The sequence below is a fragment of the Lissotriton helveticus genome, chromosome 8, assembly GCF_964261635.1.
Source record: "Lissotriton helveticus chromosome 8, aLisHel1.1, whole genome shotgun sequence".
NCBI classification, from domain to species: domain Eukaryota; kingdom Metazoa; phylum Chordata; class Amphibia; order Caudata; family Salamandridae; genus Lissotriton; species Lissotriton helveticus.
In genome coordinates this window covers 1119215488-1119233987 of record NC_136069.1, presented here as the reverse complement: position 1 = coordinate 1119233987, position 18500 = coordinate 1119215488, and the positions used below count along the sequence as shown (strand labels likewise).

The 18500-nt window shown below is 52.6% G+C and overlaps 1 protein-coding gene across 1 annotated transcript in view; it reads right to left on the bottom strand.

The window, feature by feature from the left end:
- The window catches only part of LOC144773136 (diphthamide biosynthesis protein 3-like), a 103890-nt gene extending 90646 nt beyond the window's left edge, over positions 1-13244 (bottom strand). The window contains exon 1 of the mRNA XM_078657993.1: positions 12993-13244. Coding sequence (XP_078514119.1) covers positions 12993-13100 — 108 coding nt within the window. The 5' untranslated portion in view covers positions 13101-13244. The remainder of the gene's footprint in view (positions 1-12992) is intronic.
- Positions 13245-18500: the final 5256 nt, after the last annotated feature.

Genomic DNA, 18500 nt, shown 5'->3' with positions numbered 1-18500 from the left:
CCCCCCAGTATTTTTTGAGAAAATTGAATGTGAAATTGAGTCCAATGCAATTTTCCATAGGACCTTTAGACACGGCTACAGCCCGTACGGCTGAATGGAATTACACCAAACTTAGCAAAATGGTAGAGCCTGGTATGCAGAAGTGCCTTTTGTATATTTGGTGAAAATCCCTCCAGTAGTTGTTGAGAAAATCGAATTTGTTCAAATTATATATCTATAGGTGGCACACGTGAGTGCACTGTAAACTTACTGTACTCTGTACCTTCCAGAGTACAAGCTGCATGCTGATTGGCTGCTACTGTCTGTGAACATTCTAAAACAGAAATTGTTGGCAGCCATCTTGTGCCTTGGTAGACTGAGGCACAGGAAAGCAGAAAAACAAACTTGTAGTACTCAAAAAGGGGGCACGGTGCGCGTACCCTCGCGATTTTTCGAAAAAAAAACATTGGGGGGGGGGGGGGTCGGGGGGGGGGCCTTGTGGGACCCCCTGAGCAGGCCTAGGGGGTCAGGGTGCTTCTACCCTGCCCCCTTTGCGTGTTTTGCACCTTTGTTTCACTGCTTTCTTGTGCCTTGGTTCTACCGAGGCACAAGATGGCTGCCAACACTTCCTGGTTTGGAGTGTTGACAGACAGTGGCAGCCAATCAGCATGCATTTCACAGGAAAGCAGCATGCTCATTGGCTGTCAACACTTCTAACCAGGAAGTGTTGGCATTCATCTTGTGCTAGGTAGACCGAGACACAAAAGAAGCAGAGCTCACAGCCCACACAGCTCTCACAGCCCACACAGCTCTCACAGCCCACACAGCTCTCACACCCCACACAGCTCTCACAGCCCACACAGCTCTCACAGCCAACACAGCTCTCACAGCCAACACAGCTCTCACAGCCCACACAGCCCACACAGCCCACACAGCTCTCACAGCCCACACAGCCCACACAGCCCACACACAGCCCACACAGCTCTCACACAAACCACACAGCACTCACAGCCCAAACTCTCACAGCCCACACAGCTCTCACAGCCCACACAGCTCTCACAGCCCACACAGCTCTCACAGCCCACACAGCTCTCACAGCCCTCACAGGCCTCACAGCCCTCACAGCTCTCACAGGCCTCACAGCCCTCACAGCCCACACAGCTCTCACAGCTCTCACAGCCCACACAGCTCTCACAGCCCACACAGCTCTCACAGCCCACACAGCTCTCACAGCCCACACAGCTCTCACAGCCCACACAGCTCTCACAGCCCACACAGCCCACACAGCTCTCACAGGCCTCACAGCCCTCACAGCCCACACTCTCACAGCCCACACAGCTCTCACAGCCCACACAGCCCTCACAGCCCACATCCCACACAGCTCTCACAGCCCACACAGCTCTTACAGCCCACACAGCTCTCACAGCCCACACAGCTCTCACAGCCCACACAGCTCTCACAGCCCACACAGCTCTCACAGCCCACACAGCTCTCACAGCCCACACAGCTCACACAGGCCTCACAGCCCTCACAGCCCACATCCCACACAGCTCTCACAGCCCACACAGCTCTCACAGCCCACACAGCTCTCACAGCCCACACAGCTCTCACAGCCCACACAGCTCTCACAGCCCACACAGCTCTCAAAGGCCTCACAGCCCACACTCTCACAGCCCACACAGCTCTCACAGCCCACACTCCCACAGCCCACACAGCTCTCACAGCCCACACAGCTCTCACAGCCCACACAGCCCTCACACAGCCCTAAAGCTCTCACAACCCATACAGCTCTCACCGCCCATACAGCTCTCACAGCCCACACAGCTCTCACAGCTCTCACAGCCCACACAGCTCTCACAGCCCACACAGCTCTCACAGCCCACACAGCTCTCACAGCCCACACAGCTCTCACAGCCCACACAGCTCTCACAGCCCACACAGCCCACACAGCTCAGACAGCCCACACAGCTCTCACAGCCCATACAGCTCTCACAGCCCACACAGCTCTCACAGCCCACACAGCTCTCACAGCCCACACAGCTCTCACAGCCCACACAGCTCTCACAGCCCACAAAGCTCTCACAGCCCACACAGCCCTCACAGCCCACATCCCACACAGCTCTCACAGCCCACACAGCTCTTACAGCCCACACAGCTCTCACAGCCCACACAGCTCTCACAGCCCACACAGCTCTCACAGCCCACACAGCTCTCACAGCCCACACAGCTCACACAGGCCTCACAGCCCTCACAGCCCACAGCCCACACAGCTCTCACAGCCCACACAGCTCTCACAGCCCACACAGCTCTCACAGCCCACACAGCTCTCACAGCCCACACAGCTCTCACAGCCCACACAGCTCTCAAAGGCCTCACAGCCCACACTCTCACAGCCCACACAGCTCTCACAGCCCACACTCCCACAGCCCACACAGCTCTCACAGCCCACACAGCTCTCACAGCCCACACAGCCCTCACACAGCCCTAAAGCTCTCACAACCCATACAGCTCTCACCGCCCATACAGCTCTCACAGCCCACACAGCTCTCACAGCCCACACAGCTCTCACAGCTCTCACAGCCCACACAGCTCTCACAGCCCACACAGCTCTCACAGCCCACACAGCTCTCACAGCCCACACAGCTCTCACAGCCCACACAGCTCTCACAGCCCACACAGCTCTCACAGCCCATACAGCTCTCACAGCCCACACAGCTCTCACAGCCCACACAGCTCTCACAGCCCACACAGCTCACACAGGCCTCACAGCCCTCACAGCCCACATCCCACACAGCTCTCACAGCCCATACAGCTCTCACAGCCCACACAGCTCTCACAGCCCACACAGCTCTCAAAGGCCTCACAGCCCACACTCTCACAGCCCACACAGCTCTCACAGCCCACACTCCCACAGCCCACACAGCTCTCACAGCCCACACAGCTCTCACAGCCCACACAGCTCTCACAGCCCACACAGCTCTCACAGCTCACAGCCCTCACAGCCCACGCAGCTCACATCCCACACAGCTCTCACAGCTCTCACAGCCCACACAGCCCACACAGCCCACACAGCCCACACAGCTCACACAGGCCTCACAGCCCACATCCCACACAGCTCTCACAGCCCATACAGCTCTCACAGCCCACACAGCTCTCACAGCCCACACAGCTCTCACAGCCCACACAGCTCTCACAGCCCACACAGCTCTTAAAGGCCTCACAGCCCACACTCTCACAGCCCACACAGCTCTCAAAGGCCTCACAGCCCACACTCTCACAGCCCACACAGCTCTCACAGCCCACACTCCCACAGCCCACACAGCTCTCACAGCCCACACAGCTCTCACAGCCCACACAGCCCTCACACAGCCCTAAAGCTCTCACAACCCATACAGCTCTCACCGCCCATACAGCTCTCACAGCCCACACAGCTCTCACAGCCCACACAGCTCTCACAGCCCACACAGCTCTCACAGCCCACACAGCTCTCACAGCCCACACAGCTCTCACAGCCCACACAGCTCTCACAGCCCACACAGCTCTCACAGCCCACACAGCTCTCACAGACCACACAGCTCTCACAGACCACACAGCTCTCACAGACAACACAGCTCTCACAGACCACACAGCTCTCACAGAGCACACAGCTCTCACAGACCACACAGCTCTCACAGCCCCCACAGCTCTCACAGCCCACACAGCTCTCACAGCCCACACAGCTCTCACAGCCCACACAGCTCTCACAGCCCACACAGCTCACACAGCCCTCACAGCTCACACAGCCCTCACAGCTCACACAGCCCTCACAGCTCACACAGCCCTCACAGCTCACACATCCCTCACAGCCCACACAGCCCTCACAGCCCACACAGCCCTCACAGCCCACACAGCTCTCACAGCCCACACAGCTCTCACAGCCCACACAGCTCTCACAGCCCACACAGCTCTCACAGCCCATACAGCTCTCACAGCCCACACAGCTCTCACAGCCCACACAGCTCTCACAGCCCACACAGCTCACACAGGCCTCACAGCCCTCACAGCCCACATCCCACACAGCTCTCACAGCCCATACAGCTCTCACAGCCCTCACAGCCCACACAGCTCTCACAGCCCACACAGCTCTCACAGCCCACACTCCCACAGCCCACACAGCTCTCACAGCCCACGCAGCTCTCACAGCCCACACAGCTCTCACAGCCCACACAGCTCTCACAGCCCACACAGCTCTCACAGCTCACAGCCCTCACAGCCCACGCAGCTCACATCCCACACAGCTCTCACAGCTCTCACAGCCCACACAGCTCTCACAGCCCTCACAGCCCACACAGCTCACATCCCACACAGCTCTCACAGCTCTCACAGCCCATACAGCTCACACAGCTCTCACAGCCCATACAGCTCTCACAGCCCTCACAGCTCTCACAGCCCAACCAGCGCTCACAACTCTCACAGCCCACACTCTCACAGCCCACACAGCTCTCACAGCCCACACAGCTCTCACAGCCCAGACAGCTCTCACAGCCCAGACAGCTCTCACAGCCCACACAACCCACACAGCTCTCAAAGCCCACACAGCCCACACAGCTCTCACAGCTCACACAGCCCTCACAGCCCACACAGCTCACATTCCACACAGCTCTCACAGCCCATACAGCCCACACAGCTCTCACAGCTCTCACAGCCCACACAGCTCTCACAGCCCACACAGCTCTCACAGCCCACAGCTCTCACAGCCCACACAGCTCTCACAGCCCACACAGCTCTCACAGCCCACACAGCTCTCACAGCCCACACAGCTCTCACAGCTCTCACACCTCACACAGCCCTCACAGCCCACACAGCTCATATAGCTCTCACAGCTCACACAGACCACACAGCTCTTACACCTCACACAGCCCTCACAGCCCACACAGCTCATATAGCTCTCACAGCTAACACAGACCACACAGCTCTCACAGCCAACACTCTCACAGCCCACACAGCTCTCACAGCCCACACAGCTCTCACAGCCCACACAGCTCTCACAGACAACACAGCTCTCACAGACAACACAGCTCTCACAGAGCACACAGCTCTCACAGAGCACACATCTCTCACAGACCACACAGCTCTCACAGCCCCCACAGCTCTCACAGCCCACACAGCTCTCACAGCCCCCACAGCTCTCACAGCCCACACAGCTCTCACAGCCCACACAGCTCACACAGCCCTCACAGCCCACACAGCCCTCACAGCCCACACAGCCCTCACAGCCCACACAGCCCTCACAGCCCACACAGCTCTCACAGCCCACACAGCTCTCACAGCCCACACAGCTCTCACAGCCTACACAGCTCTCACCGCCCACACAGCTCTCACAGCCCACACAGCTCTCACAGCCCACACAGCTCTCACAGCCCACACAGCTCTCACAGCTCACAGCCCACACAGCTCTCACAGCCTACACAGCTCTCACAGCCCACACAGCTCTCACAGCCCACACAGCTCTCACAGCCCACACAGCTCTCACAGCCCACACAGCTCTCACAGCCCACACAGCTCTCACAGCTCTCACAGCCCACACAGCTCTCACAGCTCTCACATCCCACACAGCTCAATCCCACACAGCTCTCACAGGTCTCACAGCCCATACAGCTCTCACAGCTCACAGCCCATAGAGCTCTCACAGCCCACACAGCTCTCGCAGCCCACACAGCTCTCACAGCCCACACAGCTCTCACAGCCCACACAGCTCTCACAGCCCACACAGCTCTCACAGCCCACACAGCTCTCACAGCCCACACAGCTCTCACAGCCCACACAGCTCTCACGGCCCACACAGCTCTCACGGCCCACACAGCTCTCACAGCCCACACAGCTCTCACAGCCCACACAGCTCTCACAGCCCACACAGCTCTCACAGCCCACACAGCTCTCACAGCCCACACAGCTCTCACAGCCCACACAGCTCACACAGCTCTCACAGCTCACACAGCTCTCACAGCTCTCACAGCCCATACAGCTCTCACAGCCCATACAGCTCTCACGGCCCCCATACAGCTCTCACAGCCCACACAGCTGTCACAGCTCATACAGCCCTCACATCCCACACAGCTCACATCCCACACAGCTCTCGCAGCTCTTACAGCCCATACCGCTCTCACAGCCCACACAGCTCTCACAGCCCACACAGCTCTCACAGCCCACACAGCTCTCACAGCCCACACAGCTCTCACAGCCCACACAGCTCTCACAGCTCACACAGCTCTCACAGCCCATACAGCTCTCACAGCCCATACAGCTCTCACAGCCCACACAGCTGTCACAGCTCATACAGCCCTCACATCCCACACAGCTCTCACAGCCCACAGAGCCCTCACAGCCCAAACAGCTCACACCCCACACAGCTCTCACAGCCCTTACAGCTCTCACAGCCCACACAGCTCTCACAGCCCACACAGCTCTCACAGCCCACACAGCTCTCACAGCCCACACAGCTCTCACAGCTCTCAAAGCCCACACAGCTCTTACAGCCCACACAGCTCTCACAGCCCACACAGCTCACACAGCCCTCACAGCCCTCACAGCTCACACAGCCCTCACAGCTCACACAGCTCACACAGCCCACACAGCCCACACAGCCCACACAGCCCACACAGCTCTCACAGCCCACACAGCTCTCACAGCCCACACAGCTCTCACAGCCCACACAGCTCTCACAGCCCACACAGCTCTCACAGCCCACACAGCTCTCACAGCTCTCACAGCCCACACAGCTCTCACAGCCTACACAGCTCTACAGCCTACACAGCTCTCACAGCCCACACAGCTCTCACAGCCCACACAGCTCTCACAGCCCACACAGCTCTCACAGCTCTCACAGCCCACACAGCTCTCACAGCTCTCACATCCCACACAGCTCAATCCCACACAGCTCTCACAGGTCTCACAGCCCATACAGCTCTCACAGCTCACAGCCCATAGAGCTCTCACAGCCCACACAGCTCTCGCAGCCCACACAGCTCTCACAGCCCACACAGCTCTCACAGCCCACGCAGCTCTCACAGCCCACACAGCTCTCACGGCCCACACAGCTCTCACAGCCCACACAGCTCTCACAGCCCACACAGCTCTCACAGCCCACACAGCTCTCACAGCCCACACAGCTCTCACAGCCCACACAGCTCTCACAGCCCACACAGCTCTCACAGCCCACACAGCTCACACAGCTCTCACAGCTCTCACAGCTCTCACAGCTCTCACAGCTCTCACAGCCCATACAGCTCTCACAGCCCATACAGCTCTCACGGCCACCATACAGCTCTCACAGCCCACACAGCTGTCACAGCTCATACAGCCCTCACATCCCACACAGCTCACATCCCACACAGCTCTCGCAGCTCTCACAGCCCATACCGCTCTCACAGCCCACACAGCTCTCACAGCCCACACAGCTCTCACAGCCCACACAGCTCTCACAGCCCACACAGCTCTCACAGCCCACACAGCTCTCACAGCCCACACAGCTCTCACAGCCCACACAGCTCTCACAGCCCACACAGCCCACACAGCTCTCACAGCTCACACAGCTCTCATAGCCCATACAGCTCTCACAGCCCATACAGCTCTCACAGCCCACACAGCTGTCACAGCTCATACAGCCCTCACATCCCACACAGCTCTCACAGCCCACACAGCCCTCACAGCCCAAACAGCTCACACCCCACACAGCTCTCACAGCCCTTACAGCTCTCACAGCCCACACAGCTCTCACAGCCCACACAGCTCTCACAGCCCACACAGCTCTCACAGCCCACACAGCTCTCACAGCCCACACAGCTCTCACAGCCCACACAGCTCTCACAGCCCACACAGCTCTCACAGCCCACACAGCTCTCAAAGCCCACACAGCTCTCACAGCCCACATAGCCCACACAGCTCTCAAAGCCCACACAGCTCTCACAGCCCTCACAGCCCACACAGCTCTCACAGCTCTCACAGCCCACACAGCTCTCACAGCCCACACAGCTCTCACAGCCCACACAGCTCTCACAGCCCACATAGCCCACACAGCTCTCACAGCCCACACAGCTCTCACAGCCCACACAGCTCTCACAGCCCACACAGCCCACACAGCTCACAGCCCACACAGCTCTCACAGCCCACACAGCTCACACAGCCCACACAGCTCACACAGCCCACACAGCTCACACAGCCCTCACAGCTCGCAGCCCATACAGCTCTCACAGCCCACACAGCTCTCACAGCCCACACAGCTCTCACAGCCCACACAGCTCTCACAGCCCACACAGCTCTCACAGCCCACACAGCTCTCACAGCCCACACAGCTCTCACAGGCCTCACATCCCTCACAGCCCAAACAGCCCTCACAGCCCACACAGCCCTCACAGCCCACACAGCTCGCACAGCTCAAAGCCCATACAGCTCTCACAGCCCACACAGCTCTCACAGCTCTCACAGCCCACACAGGTAGCACTCTCACAGCCCACACAGCTCTCACAGCCCACACAGCTCTCACAGCCCACACAGCTCACATCCCATACAGCTCTCACAGCCCATACAGCTCTCACAGCCCATACAGCTCTCACAGCCCACACAGCTCTCACAGCCCTCACAGCCCACACAGCCCACACAGCCCACACAGCTCTCACAGCTCTCACAGCTCTCACAGCCCACGCAGCTCTCACAGCCCACACAGCTCACACAGCCCACACAGCTCACACAGCCCACACAGCCCACATCCCACACAGCTCTCACAGCTCACAGCCCATACAGCTCTCACAGCCCACACAGCTCTCACAGCCCACACAGCTCTCACAGCCCACACAGCTCTCACAGGCCTCACATCCCTCACAGCCCACACAGCCCACACAGCTCTCACAGCCCACACAGCTCTCACAGCCCACACAGCTCTCACAGCCCACACAGCTCTCACAGCTCACAGCCCTTACAGCTCTCACAGCCCATACAGCTCTCACAGCCCACACAGCTCTCACAGCCCACACAGCTCTCACAGCCCACACCCCACACAGCTCACAGCCCACACAGCCCACACTCTCACAGCCCACACAGCTCTCACAGCTCACACAGCCCTCACATCCCACACAGCTCACAGCCCACACAGCTCTCACAGCCCACACAGCTCTCACAGCCCACACAGCTCTCACAGCCCACACAGCTCTCACAGGCCACACAGCTCTCACAGCCCACACAGCTCTCACAGCCCACACAGCTCTCACAGCTCTCACAGCCCACACAGCTCTCATAGCTCTCACATCCCACACAGCTCAATCCCACACAGCTCTCACAGGTCTCACAGCCCATACAGCTCTCACCGCTCACAGCCCATAGAGCTCTCACAGCTCTCACAGCCCACACAGCTCTCACAGCCCACACAGCTCTCACAGCCCACACAGCTCACACAGCCCACACAGCTCACACAGCCCACACAGCTCACACAGCCCACACAGCTCACATCCCACACAGCTCTCACAGCTCACAGCCCATACAGCTCTCACAGCCCACACAGCTCTCACAGCCCACACAGCTCTCACAGGCCTCACATCCCTCACAGCCCACACAGCCCACACAGCTCTCACAGCCCACACAGCTCTCACAGCCCACACAGCTCTCACAGCCCACACAGCTCTCACAGCCCACACAGCTCTCACAGCTCACAGCCCTTACAGCTCTCACAGCCCATACAGCTCTCACAGCCCACACAGCTCTCACAGCCCACACAGCTCTCACAGCCCACACCCCACACAGCTCACAGCCCACACAGCCCACACTCTCACAGCCCACACAGCTCTCACAGCTCACACAGCCCTCACATCCCACACAGCTCACAGCCCACACAGCTCTCACAGCCCACACAGCTCTCACAGCCCACACAGCTCTCACAGCCCACACAGCTCTCACAGCCCACACAGCTCTCACAGCCCACACAGCTCTCACAGCTCTCACAGCCCACACAGCTCTCACAGCTCTCACATCCCACACAGCTCAATCCCACACAGCTCTCACAGGTCTCACAGCCCATACAGCTCTCACAGCACACAGCCCATAGAGCTCTCACAGCCCACACAGCTCTCACAGCCCACACAGCTCTCACAGCCCACACAGCTCTCACAGCCCACACAGCTCTCACAGCCCACACAGCTCTCACAGCCCACACAGCTCTCACAGCCCACATCGCTCTCACAGCCCACATTGCTCTCACAGCCCACACAGCTCTCACAGCCCACACAGCTCTCACAGCCCACACAGCTCTCACAGCCCACACAGCCCACACAGCTCTGGCAAAGATAATACCAGCAGCGAACAAGCACTAGCAAAGACAATAACGGCAGCAAACAAACACTGGCAAAGCCAATAACGGCAGCAAAGAAACACTGGCAAAGACAATAACGGCAGCAAAGAAACACAGGCAAAGGCAATACCAGCAGAGAACAAACACTGGCAAAGATAATACAATCAGGGGGGCAGGGGCACGAAAAACGGCACAATCAGGGGACAGAAGGCCCGCCAAACGGCACAATCAGGGGGCAGAAGGCAAGAAAAAACGGCACAATTAGTGGGCAGAAGGCAACAAATACGGCACAATCAGGGAGCAGAAGGCAAGAAATATGGCACAATCAGGGTGCAGAAGGCAAGAAATATGGCACAATCAGGGTGCAGAAGGCAAGAAATACGGCACAATCAGGAGGGCAGAAGCCAAGAAATATGGCGCAATCAGGGGGGCAGAAGCAAGAAATACGGCACAATCAGGAGGGCAGAAGCCAAGAAATATGGCACAATCAGGGGGGCAGAAGCAAGAAATACGGCACAATCAGGGGGGCAGAAGGCAAGAAATACGGCACAATCAGGGGGGCAGAAGGCAAGAAATACGGCACAATCAGAGAGCATCTTGCTCCGGTCCAAAAATAGGATCCCTAGGGCTGCTCAGGTGGTCCCACAAGGATATTAACATATTTAAACATTATCCGCTAATAGAATTAGCATTTTAAAAACCTTGCAAATTCACTGAAAAAACATAGGTTTCAGGCCTTATATAGTCAGGAATTAGCATTTAAAAAACCTTTGAAATGCAGTGAAAAAAACGTAGGTTTCAGGCCTTATATAGTTAGGTATTAGCATTTAAAAAACCTTGCAAATTCACAGAAAAAAACCATAGGTTTCAGGCCTTATATAGTTAGGAATTAGCATATAAAAAACCATTGAAATTGCTCCTATATAGTTAGTTGTACTAACTATATTTGGCGCACCCGCAATCCACTGCTGATGATGTCACATATTTCATCATTCATGACATGGTCAGTGACATCACTGATGACATCTCAAATGACATCACTGATGACATCACTAATGACATCATCCAGTGACTGTGTTTTTCTGTAAAGTTTAAATATGTTTTACATATTGAAGAATGAGTGGATGTATAAGTGTCTGGATGAAGGATTTAGTAGGTGTGTGACTGACTGTATGAGTGAGTGATTAAATGTGTCTTACTGAATGCATAGGTTAGTGACTAAACTGTCTGAATGTGTGCATCAGTATGTCTGTTGGTGTGTAAGCTGCTGCATGTGTTGATCAGTAGCTATATGAGTGGCTATATAGGTTATTGATTGGTTGCCCAAGTATTTGTATGGGAGACTGTGTGTGTGTGTGGCTGGCTGGGAGGTGTGTGACTCTGTGCAGATCAATGTGTACTTGTATCAGTGATTGTATAAGAGAGTAAGTATGTGTTATTATATGTGTGAATAAGTAAGGTGTTGTGTGTATAACTGTATAGATGAGGAAATGGAAGTGTGGTTGATTCTTTACATGACTGACTAGGTGTGTGAGTAACTCCATGGATGAGTGGCAGTGTGTGAGTGTCTGCATAGGTGTATGAGTGCATATGATAGTGTTGTATTGATGACTGTCTGCATGAGTGAGTGTATGGGTGAGTGAGTAGATGTGTGTGTAGACCTAGGAATCAGTGAGTGCCTGTGTAGTAACTGGTATTGGTGTGTCAATGGTTTCAAGAATGGTAGTCTGTATTTAACACTGGGTGTATCAAAGGTTATATTAGAGTGTGAGGAGGTGCATCGTATTATCACATGAATGATGTCATCAGTGATGTGATCAGTGATGTGATCAGTGATGTCATTTCAGATGTCATCAGTGATGTCACTGACCATGTCATGAATGATGTAATATGTGTCATCATCAGCAGTGCATTGCGGGTGCGCCAAATATAGTTAGTACAGCTAACTATATAGGAGCAATTTCAATGGTTTTTTATATGCTAATTCCTAACTATATAAGGCCTGAAACCTATGGTTTATTCAGTGAATATATATATATATATATATATATATATATATATATATATATATATATACACCTCATTAGTGGACCAATATAACTCTGTACTAGGAGTTTATCCCTGAAGAAGGGAATAATATGCAGATTTTGGTGTGCGCATGCCACGATAAATATAGGGCATCTTTCCCTGAAATGTTCCTAAAGGTTTGACCTGCCATGATGTATTGACAGAAAATTGTAGAAATTAGGGGTTAACCGCCAAACTCCTAATTGAGATGGCGTTACCACAAATCACAAGTTAACCAGGCATAGGCCTATTCTAACTAAGAGTTCTTTTGGGTGGCCTGGAACTTTACTTTGAATATCAAGATAAGCAGTGTGTTGTGAGGGCAAGTTGAGACAACCCTCTCTCAGTGTAGTGTGCATGAGAGTACGTTGGGAGGAATGCTATGCGAGTGCAGGATGGGTGGTGTGCCTGTAGTAGTGAAGCATGAACAGTGTACCTCTGTTGGAAAAGGATGAGGAGTGTGTGCCAGAGTGAATGTTGGGGGACAATTACTATTCCAATATGGCCGCCAGGATAAACTGTTCCCTATATGTCCACTAGGCCCTATGCTTTTCGTCCTACAAATATGTACCTCAAACTAGGTGACGGGACAGGTTGTCAGGCCCCTCTCTTGGGGGCACGCACTGCGTACCTTGCTAATAGCGAATCGATCACCGCACGGGCAGGGGTAGAAGTAGGTCTCCGTCTCCTCGTCATATTCGAAGTCTTCGATCTCCACCTCATCGTGAAAAACGGCCATTATTCACCGACCAAAGACACTAAAAGCTCAAGAAACACAGGAACACGAGCTTTGCCGGCTACTAGACTGCATGAGGCAATTTCACTACGCGCCTACTGGACGAGTGGCGCATGCCTGACCTGAAAATGGCTGTACCATCGGATGCTGCCAGTGCACCAGGTCATAACCAGCAGCCATTTCAACAGCCAGAATAACGTTTTCCTTTAGGCAAAAACCCATGAACAAACGCCAATCCAACGAGGTTTTGTAACCACAAAGGAAAAAGGACAAATATTTAATATAAACTGCCACAATATAAATATATTTGCGGCATCATTTTGCAACTATTAATTATAAATATAACTCTGTATTACAGAAAATGTATTGACTAACGCACATTTGGATAGCAGGACATGCTTCGCATGTCTCCTGTTAACCCCTGCATACCTCCCCTCGTTGACATCCATCGCACTTTAGGATTTGGAGGCGGCGCTTATGTCTAGCCGCTCTTCGCTGCAGGAGTCACTAGGTCGGGCCTCTTCGCCCTCTGGTGGTTGGCGCTGTTCTTCCGGCGGAAAGGGTTGTTCCTCTGGCACTGTTATGATCTGCGTGGATTCCACTCTACCCAGGCGGTACCGTTGAATTTGTGTTTGGCGTTGCTGGTTGCGCTCTGATTCTCGATGGCGCCTGTGGTTACCCCGCAGCTCTTGGGGATCAAGGCGGCGTAGGTGTCTTTGCAACTGTTGCCGCCGCTCCTGCTGCATCTCCTGCTGCCAACGCAGCAGCTCCGCTTCCAGCTGAAGAAGTTGCTGATGGAAGCCGTCTAGCCTTCGGGAGAAGGACTGGGTCTCAAGCGCCGAGGCTGACTCCGGATCCCCATCTCCCTCCATACTATGTCCGCGGAGCTGGGCGAGGCCAGCCGGTGCCAGTTTGACCCGCAGCGCACACGCGTGTCATAATGCGAGAGAATGCTGGCCGCTTGTTTATGTTTTACTACACTAAAGTGGTGGTAGGTTTAAACAAAAAAAATCATTGTACATTTACAGTATTTTTGTAGCGTAGCAATCCGATGATTCCACTTTGTTTTTAGACGATTCGCACACCAAGTAAAGGCAAACCAGCAGGTTTTATTCCATATAATGTGACGAGCAGGAACATGCGTCCTCAAGCAAGATCGGCACCAACTGTACTCCAATGGTTCCCTCATAGCTGCCAAGGTTTGAGATTGCTATGTGTGACATTTTCATAATTTTATTGTGATTAGGAGTGACATTTCAATTACTATGAGTGACACTTTCTCGCGAGCAAAATCATGAAATGAAGACGAGGGAAACATATAAATATTAGAAATTAGACCCATCTGAGCAACAAGAAACTCTATAAAGATCTTAAAACTGCTGCTAGACACCAGAAACGGAACGACACTAACCAACATGACACATAGAGAGCCCTGTCCACAACAGGCCACTTGTTACTGGTTGGAAGTCTCAGCTTCCATGCTAACAACAATACCAGAGTGCACATTAGAGTTATTGAAAACGTTAACTGAAAGTACAAAGAAACGCCAGTAAGAACAGGGCAGCTCTGCAGCCAGCGAGCACTTGACTGAAGCTCATGTAACACTACACAACATTCGGAATGACATAATATTGCAGTCAGATGGAAAACAAAATAGAAAACAAAATAAAATGCTACGTTTCTTCTTAGTCTTTCATGTATTATGATGATGGAAAAGGTTAAAGCGTTCGTAATGTAAATAAATATATTGCCTTCTGAATATTTAACTTTCACTTGTCTTTCATTTTGAAGTGTGTGCTCTGTATTTTTTATGCAGTTTAAAGTGAACACTGCCTGTACATTACACTTGGACACTGTGCACACTGATGCTGACCGGGCATGACAGTCACGACGGGTTGAGCCAGGCGATAGCTGTAATAATCTTTTAACTGGGGCCATACTAAGGGATCACAGGGGTGCAGAGTGAGGAAGGTCTGCTCTTGGGCTTGGACAGTGTTCAAACACATGGCTTTGCCCAGGAGCATGATCACCTACAGGCCCCTGCCCATCGTCAGTGATGATAATATCCCGGGCCCGTTCCCGGGCCGCACTGCTACGGTGTGAAGGATGACGAGACAGAACAGCCCCACAGATTAGATCACACATGAGATCTGCAGTGCCAAGTGTGCGCGCCTTGCTGCTGACATTATAACGAGGTTAGGTAACAAAGACAACACTGACACAAACAGTACTATCAGGGTGCTTATGCTGAGCAAAGAAAGTACTTAATTGTTCAAGTTCACAGTCCTATGTCCAGTGCAGGCACTGTCTCTCTACGCCGGGGATCCGGCGATGATCCTCCTCAGCCCTCTGATGATGCCGTGTCGGAAGCCCGGCCTTGATGAGACTGACCAGACAGACCAATCTGAGAGACTAGTGCCAAGTCAGTGTGCTGCCACTCGCAAGGGATCGGAGAACAAAGAGCCCACACGTGACTGGAGGCAGCAGGGCAGATGATGCCTAACAGATTCCCTGTCCTCCACACACGGGGGTGGTGGTGCTGTGGGCTGGTAGGGCGGGATGTGGCTACAGCAGCCTGGACTGGCGCAAGGCAATTAACGAGCCCATTACTGGCTGCAATCATGTGCGTGCGGACATTTGTTAAGTTGCGGCCGCCGTCTGCACATGCGAGCTCTGCCTAATTATAAATAATTTTGCCATAACTGACTGTACCTGAAATGCTGCAAGTTCACAAGAGGACCGGTGGGGTCGGGTCTATCCCGACACGTCTGGATCACACAATGCGCGGCAGTCTATTTTGCGAGCGCCAGCTGCCATATACGCCCATTGCACAAGTTCATTCAGGCCCCCTCTTACGGCCCCGCAATTGTATGAGAGGGACTCGATTATCGCCTGTACTCTTTCCGATTCCCCCGCCGCTTCTGCCTAGTTACTCCGGACGTGACTGCAGTCTACGGCGGAACATCCGGCCCCCATGGTGCCACGCCGGTGATTGACCGCGCGTCGCCTCGCTGGCGCCGCATTCATGGTTTCCAGAGCAATACAGCTGCCTGGAGTGCAGAGACACATTGTAGCGCTGCTCTCAGCCACTTCACAGAGCTGAGAGCAGTCTGGTTAATTATTCGGGAACTCGGCTCAGCAACCAGCACCTCTCTCTGAGCAGCAGAGAGCCGGGGCACAGGCGCCGCTGGTGGCGCGGCTGGCAGGTGCCAAAATGTGTGACAATTCATTTCAGTGCGGTGATGCTGATCACCGCACTGAGATGCGTGAGCGTCACGCCTGTTGCGTGACGCTTGGCAGAACTGTTCCCTCTTCATTCCGCCCTAGAAACCAAGAGATGTCATCATACCTATGACATCTACCATGACCACCAACAACAGATCATAACAACACCACATCTTACCTCTTAAACACTACAACAATTAAAATAAAATGTATATTAAACTGTAGCGTACCTACATACATTCCTATGTGACTTTTAGAGTATATCCAGTCTTACCCCTTCCCTATGTATATAGAGATAACTCTAATCACTAGTTTATGCAGGAGTCCGCTGTGCTCTCTACCATTCCTCTGTAACGCTTAGATTATATCCATGTGTATCCCCTCCCTAAGTAGATAGAGATATCTCTAGTATATGCCTAGAGTTTATCCATTTGTATCTCCTCCTTGTGTGACTCTATCTCTTGTACATTTGCAATTTTTCTGTTTGTACCTTTTTTTGTAACGCATGTAATCCTAAGTCCGTATGTTTTCAACTGGTTCTTATGTAAGTCAAAAATTTTCAAATCTGTTTTTCCGAATGTAACCATCAGTCCTTATGGTTGAAACTGGGTCCTATGTAAAGCGCTCTGACACCTTCAGGTAAAGTTCGCGCTATATAAAATCGCATAAATAAATAAATAAATAAATAAATACATAAAGTGAAGTAGAACTATTTAAAACCCATCAAAATATTGTAAGTAAATCACAAATCCATTGTATTTGTTGATTAAGGCCACTTGTCTACCCAATCGAGTAGATTTTCCCACATTAATAGGAATTTGTACATCTTTGCCACAAGTAACATCACTTCCATGTTCAGCATCATCAACATGTACATCCGCATCATGAGTAGCTTAATTACCTTGCACCATACCTTCTTCTCCATCGATATTCTCTTCATTGGTTTGTTTGTTCATATCATTTTAAACGGGCTGCTTATAAGTGTTGCTAACTCTTATTCATTTACAGCATGTTAACATACTGTCACCATTCGCTTTTTATGTACTAGTAACTATGCTGGTAATTTTGCTACTGATAATATGTGTACTTGTATTATCTAAGATACTACGCCTGAGAAGACGGCATTAGTAAATAAACATTTCAAATACACATGTGTTCTTCTTAACTCCATGTTCTGGTTTCTAAGAAATATATAACGACCGACTGTTCATGAGTTCCACGTATCCTGAGGTACTATAAGTTCATATTCTGGATTGTCTAAACATTGAGAGTTTGTTATATCCAATGTGACACTGTACCTAGCTTGCTAAAGGGTTTTTGATTACTAAGGTGAGTTTTGGGACACCCTAATTCGCCGAGGTTCCAATCCTCTGTCCACAGTTCTGTGTGAGAACAGAAACCCTGCGACAGGGGCACCCCCGACCCTTGCTGGAGCTTCATCACACTTGCGATACAACTCCAGCAATGCGCCACCTTTACGGCACAGATACATCACGCATCTGTGCTGTTTTTGCCCCATGATGCGCCGCATTGTAAATGCAGCACACCATAGGTGACGGAACAGCGGCACAGAATGACTAACACATCCCTGGTGATGCGCCAGTCATCATAAATCTATCCCTATGCTTCTTATCTTGTTAGAGATGAACCGCCATATGTATCATCAAAGTTTTTTGCATTTCCTAAATAGCGAACTTTAAGGAATAAATAGCGATTCTTTACCATTCCTAGTTTGCGATGAGCTATTTGCTAATTACAAATTACCCATTCATTTCCTTCATTTCCATAGGGCGGTTGGACTCACTTTTAGCTCGAACGGCTGAATGGATTTGCACGAAACTTGGCAAAATTGTAGGGACTGGTAGCCCGATGTGCCTTTGCTATGTCTCAAGATATATGCTCCAGTGGTTTTTACGAAAATTAACTTTGAAAAATATATATTGGGCTACATTGGCCTATATATATGTTGGAGCCCAAATGTAGCCCAATGAAGCCCAATGTAGCCCAATGTAGCCCAAAGATGGCCGCCAGAGACAAAAAAAACAAATGTAGCCCAAATATCAGCCAGATGTAGCCCAACTATAGCCCAGTGACAGAATGACCAATCAGCTTCGCAAACCTCCGTTACGCGAAGCGGAGCGCTGTTACAGATATATATCTTTTTTTGAACGTTAATTT